Raw genomic sequence first — 7,143 nt, 5'->3', positions numbered from 1 at the left:
TACAAATTCAATGAAAAAAACCTATATTTTTTTGCTAATAATTATTTAATAGGCAAGTAAGTTGTATTAAAAAAATTATAGTATTGTGGGATATATGCCTTTTGTATGGGAGAAATGCCTCTAGTTCAGGGGATATTTGCCCCAGATGTTTTCAATAAAATTTTAATAACTTTGGATTAGATTTTAATATTTTTTTAGGAAAGCAGCATCGAGTAAGCCTAAAAACTAATACAAAACCAAACTCTAGATAATTAAAAAATAATTCTCGAAGCCTGAACGACCTGAACCCAATTAGTTTGCACTATTTTAGTGATAATGATGACACTTTTGCAGCTTTTTCTAGTCTTCTAACAGCACGACCACATACATTGCATCTGTTATTGTACATGCTGCACGTTTCATGCAGCCATTTGCTGCAATCTATACATTGTATCCAATCCACTTGCTCCTTTGTTTTGTAATAATTTTCTAAACATGACTTTTCTATAAAGTTACAACAGCACAATTCTTCGAAAGAGCATGTTGAGTCTTTCGTGAAGTGGGTAGATCTGAAGGAAAGGTTGGGAACAAGATCTACAATTGATGCAGTTAATCAAAAATTAATAAATATGGAGAAAGACCATTGGCGCAAAGTGCTGTACAGAATTATTGCTGTTGTTCGGTATCTTGCAGAAACCAATTCTGCTTTTCGCGGTAGGTCCAACGTTCCCTTTGATAAACACAATGGTAATTTTCTTAAATTAATTGAAATGATTGGAACATTTGATGATCCTATGAAGGAACACCTGAGAAGAATCCGAGATGAAGAGACCCGCGTGCATTATCTCGGATCAGACATCCAAAATGAGTTGATTGGTTTACTAGGGGAAGCCACAAAAAATAAAATTTTAGATGAAGTGCGGATTGCCAAATATTATTCAGTCATTCTCGATTGCACTCCTGATAAAAGCCATAAAGAGCAAATTTCATTCAGCATTCGTTATGTGAACATCACAAAAGATCCTCCAGAAATTGTTGAAAGATTTGTTGAATTTTTAGATATAACAGATTCAACAGGTGAAGGAATTACAGAAGTTTTAAAAATCTTGTTAAAGAAGAATGGCTTGGATATCATGAACTGAAGAGGGCAGGCTTATGACAACGGCTCGAATATGAAAGGGAAAAATAAAGGAGTTCAAAGCAGAGTTCTGGAAATCAATAAACGGGCAATATACATTGCTTGTCCTGCACATGAGCTCAATTTGGCTCTGTGTGATATGTCGAAATCTGTTCCTCTAGCAATGACATTTTTTGGAGTCATTCAACGACTATTCACGTTATTCTCCTCATCAACTCAGAGATGGAGTATTCTCTTAAAATACTGCACCAATTTGACTTTGAAACCTCATTCAACAACAAGATGGGAGTCTCGGCTGGAAAGTGTAAAACCTATACGCTACCAGCTAGGGAATGTTAGCGATGCCTTGAATGAACTTGCTAACACCACAAATGAACCTCTCACAAATTCGGAAGCGACCTCTCTGAAAAGCCATATTATCTCATTTGAATTTGTTCTTAGTTTAATCATCTGGTACGACTTGTTGCATGCGTTCAATATTGTTAGCAAATTATTACAATCGGAAGATATGAAATTAGATGTAGCCCTGAACGAGTTAAATGGTTTAACTACATTTTTAGAACATTATCGAGAAAGTGGGTTTGCAGCTGCTTTGAAGACCGCAAAAGATTTGATTGCAGAATTGGATTTGCAAGAGGAACCAAAGTTTGCTGTTACAAGGAAAAGCCGGAATAAAAACTTAAATGCAAATGAGATCGAAGATCCACAAGAGCACGCTAAAAATATATTTCGAACAACGTATTTTCTGGCAGTTGTTGACGTTGCAATTCGAAACATGCAGTGCAGATTTTCTGAATTAAAAAAATATGCAGAATTATTCGAATTTATTTTCGATATTCAGAAGCTCCAACAAATGTCTGAGACAGATTTACAGGCATCATGCAACAAACTGGCTGATGCATTTCAAGATGGACTGTCCCAAGATTTAGATCGCAATGGACTTTTTGCTGAGTTAAACATTTTTAAACACACTGTACCTGATAAAATTGATTCTGCATTGGCTGCTCTGAATTATTTGTATCCAATTAGAGAATCATACCCAAATTTAACAATTGCGTACAGATTATTGCTGACCATTCCTGTTACAGTTGCATCAGCGGAAAGAAGTTTTTCAAGATTAAAACTAATAATTAACTACCTGAGATCAACTATGACCGAACAGCGGCTAAATGGACTTGCAATCTTATCTATAGAGAGTGAAGTTGCGCAAGAAATAGACATTGAGGAGTTAATTGATAACTTTGCAGCAAAGAAAGCCAGAAAAGTTAATTTATAAGAAAGCATATTAATACAGTCATACATTTTTTTCTTGTAGCACTAAGTTGTGATGATATGAATGACTAATACTAATAACTAACAACACTATTATATAACTTTTATAATTATAATAATAATGTTTATTTGTGCTCATTGTGCAGCTATGGCTTTACACTAGTCAATAGGTATAGAAAAACGGGCATCTTATGACGCATACCTAACATTATGCATAATTTCAGTTTACATCCACAAATTTACCTTTATGTTATCACATCTGTGTTTACCATATTTTCCCGAGAACTACCCTACCTAGCATAAGCCTCTTCGGCGCATTTTGCCTTAGGCCTCCTAAAGCCTAGCGGCGGCGCTGCTTGAGATTGACGACTGGTATTGTCCGTTAAAAGTAATTGCTCTGCCAAATACATTTCGTTCTCAAGATTTGGTTGTTGCTCATCTAATATAAAAACATAATTGGAATCATTTTCGAAAAAAGAATGTCCGAGATTATTTGTCAATTCCTTAGTTGGAGTAGGACGGGTCTCTGAGGCAGTAGTACTTGATGACGTTGAGGGTAGGTTTATCTCAACGTCAAGATTGTTGTTATTTCTATTTTTAACTGTATTTTCTGACTCTTGTGTGGTTTCGATTGCAGTATAAGATGTACTTGGATTCTCCATGTGGTCAGAAATACTGAAAAAATAATCTGGAATTACAGATCTATTGAAAGGGTACCTATATTCCGCATGCAGTAAATCCAGAAGTGGCATTTGAAATGGTAGCTGCTTTGTTCCAGGCAGCACCAATCGGTTTTCCTATAACATTTCTGTTAATAGTTTTGTCCTGGCTTTGAAACATGTAAGAATCCGCCTCCAATTTATAAGCCGACTTCAGGGGATTGAACAATGACCTATCCAACGGTTGTACTGCCTGGGTAGTATGACTAGGCAGGCACAAAAGTATTATGTTGTTGGTTTCTGCATATTCCAAAGTTTCAAAATTATTACAATGAGAACTATGACCGTCAAATATCAGGATTACGGGCCCATTAGGTTTCCTGGGAGAAAAGACTTCTTTCATCCATTTTAAAAAAAGTTCAGAGTTTATGAATGAAGATTTTTTATTCATATATAAATCTGAACCCGTTGGCATTCCTTGCAAAATGGCTTGATTTTTTCGAACTCCTTTCAAAATAAGTACAGGTGGTAAAAATGTTCCCTCGGCGTTCGCACAAGCAATTATGGACACATTCTCTCCTCTTTCTTTCGAAGTTAGCACGTGAAAAGCTCTGCTGCCTTTGTGGGCTATAACTCTATCAGGTTTGTTGTTTATTTGAATACCACTTTCGTTCATATTGTATATACACTGTGGTTTACCTATTAAATCATACTTCTGAAGAACACTCTGGAGCAAAGAAAAAAATTGATCCACTTCTTCTCTATTCATGCCCTTTGCTCGAGCCAGTGAAAGCCCTTCACTTTTTCTTACGGCCAAATCAGGGTGTCTGTCCATGAAGGAATAAAACCAGTGCATTCCAGCGGCCTTTGTTTCTTCCTTAGTTGAAAACTTAGAAGCAGGATTCAGTTTTGTTGCAAACTGAATGCAATTTCTCTCTGACAGATGAGGGCGTGGGGGAAAATCCTAGCGACTGTAATTTTTTTATATGCTTCACTAATCTATTTTCATTTTCGACGCCCAAAACAGGAAGCTTTCCTACGTGAACTTTGGTAGAAACGCCGTGTTCAGGTGCCTTCTTAAAAAGGCGCGTATTCACCAAAACGGCGAGCTGCTCACGAGCAGTAGTAAACGCGTTCGCGTGTCGATGTAGACGTTGTTCGAGATTAGATCGCAAGCTGTTCGTAAACAGTTCGCAAGCTGTTCGTATACAGACCACGAACGGTTCGAGTATATTTTAATTTGCGAGCTATTCGCGAACAGGTTCGCTAGTTTTCCGTCGAGTGTCGGTAACTTCAAACAAAATAGCGACGAACATATAGTTTGGTGAGGACGTTCAAACATACCACTTGCTCGCGCAGTTGTAAAACGCTTGTTTATGAGTTTTAAGTGCATATACGAAATATTTTAAAGTACAGTACATTAAATTAACGATGTCGTTATTACAAGAGCAAGATGACGATGATCTGTTATTGGCAGCTGCTGCCTACGTTGTTATTCATCAATTAAGCCGAAAGTACGCACGTAGACGATACTGGCAGAGGCGTCTTTTCCAAAACAGGAAAATATATGGTGGTGCCAATCTCCTAGCGGAGTTAAAACTTGAAGATGGGAGTGGATTTAGAAACTTTTGCCGCATGTCTTCTACCGATTTTGAATATTTACTACGCCTTGTAGGACCGCAAATATCCAAACGTGACACAAATTACAGAAAAGCTATATCGGCACAAGAAAGATTGGCAATAACACTAAGATACTTGGCTACAGGAGACTCGTATGTCAGTCTGATGTACTTATTTAAAATATCAAAGCAGATTATTTCCAAAATAGTGCCAGAAGTTTGTCAAGCTCTTATAACAGCGCTTAGTGAACACCTACAGGTAAGAAAAACTTAAAGTATTTATTCAAAAGAAAGAAAAATAAACATACAAAAATCAAATGGGGTAATTAAATGATATATTATTGTATCGAATAAACATCATCGCGTTGTATATCTTCCATGCCGCAACTGGAAGTTGATGCTGGTGACGGTGCGGAAAGATTTGGAGACATCACTGGTGTACATGAAATCGGAGAACTACCATCATGTAGTGAATATGAAGGGGATGGTTGCATATAATGATATGGCTGTGTCATGAGATCTGCACTTTGAGTATAATTAAAGGTTGAAATATTACTTGGCCGTGAGATCCTCATTTCTGTTTCAAAAACTAGTGTATTAATTTTATGCATAAGTATAAGTCTATTGCGATCGTCTAATTTTTGTAATTTACATGCTAATTGTTCACCGAACAGTGCGCACTCATCGCGTGAAGCAGTTCGCTTTGCAGATAGCATAGACATGACTCCATATGCTTCTTCAAGGCGACTATCTTTTTGTTTGCTGGCCACTTTCTTTATACGTTTGGCAGGTGGAGGGAACGTGTCACGTATGTTTTGAGTTTCTACGGGGGCAGAATCTTGTTCGACATGTTGGTTGTCGGGTTGATGGCTTTCATCCAGATGTTCGATTTGAGATGTGTCATCATCTCCTCCTTCCTCTTCTTCACTTACTTCTCTTTCGTTGTTGTCCTATAAAAGAGATACATTACATACGACATTTATTTAATACCATGTTGTTGCAGGTGCCTAATTCGATCGAATCGTGGCAAAAGGTTGCGGATGGCTTTAAAAAAAGATGGAATTTTCCACAATGTGTGGGAGCAATTGACGGCAAACACGTTGTTCTACAAGCCCCTATTAAAACCGGAACAGAATACCACAATTATAAAGGGACATTCAGCATTGTTTTGATGGCCGTGGTGGATAGCGACTATTCGTTCTTATATGTTGATGTTGGATGCCAGGGTAGGATTTCAGATGGAGAGTGTTCAGAAATTCAAACTTTTATTCTAAATTAAGTACAGGGGAACTCAATCTTCCATCAAGTAGTGCACTGCCAAACCGGAACACAGCTGTGCCTTTCGTTTATGTAGCTGACGACGCCTTTCCGTTACAAGAACACATAATGAAACCCTATCCTGGCAATCATGAAGAGGGATCACAAAAGCGAATCTTTAATTATCGATCAAGCAGAGCGCGGAGGATCGTAGAAAATGCATTCGGTATATTATCAGTAGTTTTTCGAGTGTTGCGAAAACCAATGCTGTTAGAACCTGAAAAGGCAAAAATTGTGACTTTGGCATGCGTGTTTTTACACAACTTTCTTAAAAAAAGTCCATCATCGCGCAACGTATACGCTCCACCCGGATCTTTTGACTTTGAAGATGACAATCGGACGATTGAGGGCGAATGGAGGCAACACTCTGCAGACTTAACGTCTCTTTTACCTCTGCGAAGGGTTGCTAGAAAATCGGCAGTTATCGCCCAAGAAGTTAGAGATGAATACTCAGAATATTTTTCTAATGAGGGTGCTGTACCGTGGCAAAATATGCTTGCCTAAATATATGAAAACAATATGGTCCTGTATTTACTTACCTGTCCCATTGTATCCATTGTTGCTTTTGGTTCATTTCTGTCGTTGAGAAACGCAAAAGCTTTGTATGCAAACCATACTCTTGTATCAATTTCATCAGTACCCATTCCCGATTTTACCATCTTCTGTACTTTCTGCCTTACACGACGAAATTGTGCTAATAAAGTTTTCATTTTTCGTTCTGTTTCGTCACGCGGCACATTAATTTCAGCTGCTAACGCAACCCAATCATCATTTGTCTTTATTTTATTGCGGTACACACTTAATTTAACATTCCACAGAACGGGCTTCTCCCGATATTTTTCAATAAGCTCGATCACTTTTTCCTCACTCCACTCCATAACTGTCAACGTATTAATAACGACGCGTTGAACACTGGTGGTGACTGAATTGACAAATGACAATGCACAAACTTGTAGATAAATCGGAACTTTTCACGAACCGTTGGAGAACATGCGCTTTAGTTAAAATTGTTTTCAGTGTGGACATTACGTGTAACTTCCGGCGAACTAACCAAAGCCCGTCACTACGTGTTCGTAAGCTGCTCGCAAACACGTCGATGCCTATTTTACGAACTACTTGCGAACGGTTCGCGCCGAATTTTTTGGTGAATACGCGCCTT

At 38.0% G+C, this 7,143-nt stretch overlaps 4 protein-coding genes across 4 annotated transcripts; 2 read left to right on the top strand and 2 right to left on the bottom strand.

Moving 5' to 3' along the window:
• Positions 1-608: 608 nt before the first annotated feature.
• Positions 609-1,121, top strand: LOC116160227. The gene has a single exon (XM_031473376.1). It carries the CDS (start codon positions 609-611, stop codon positions 1,119-1,121), a length of 513 nt encoding a protein of 170 aa, XP_031329236.1.
• Positions 1,122-1,151: 30 nt separating this feature from the next.
• On the top strand, positions 1,152-2,393 carry LOC116160217. Its single transcript, XM_031473364.1, has 2 exons — positions 1,152-1,880; positions 1,959-2,393. Exons 1-2 carry the CDS (start codon positions 1,152-1,154, stop codon positions 2,391-2,393), a joined length of 1,164 nt encoding a protein of 387 aa, XP_031329224.1.
• Positions 2,394-3,106: 713 nt separating this feature from the next.
• LOC116160204 lies at positions 3,107-3,724 on the bottom strand. The gene has a single exon (XM_031473346.1). The coding sequence runs from the start codon at positions 3,722-3,724 to the stop codon at positions 3,107-3,109; it is 618 nt and encodes a 205-aa protein (XP_031329206.1).
• A 1,281-nt stretch (positions 3,725-5,005) lies between these two features.
• On the bottom strand, positions 5,006-6,862 carry LOC116160198. Its single transcript, XM_031473340.1, has 2 exons — positions 6,524-6,862; positions 5,006-5,617 (listed from the first exon to the last, which is right to left on the bottom strand). Exons 1-2 carry the CDS (start codon positions 6,860-6,862, stop codon positions 5,006-5,008), a joined length of 951 nt encoding a protein of 316 aa, XP_031329200.1.
• Between the last annotated feature and the right edge of the window lie 281 nt (positions 6,863-7,143).

Source organism: Photinus pyralis, unplaced genomic scaffold (genome assembly GCF_008802855.1).
Source record: "Photinus pyralis isolate 1611_PpyrPB1 unplaced genomic scaffold, Ppyr1.3 Ppyr1.4_LG1, whole genome shotgun sequence".
NCBI lineage: Eukaryota > Metazoa > Arthropoda > Insecta > Coleoptera > Lampyridae > Photinus > Photinus pyralis.
The sequence above is the reverse complement of the archived record's forward strand: the minus strand, read 5'-3'. Positions and strand labels throughout refer to the sequence as shown.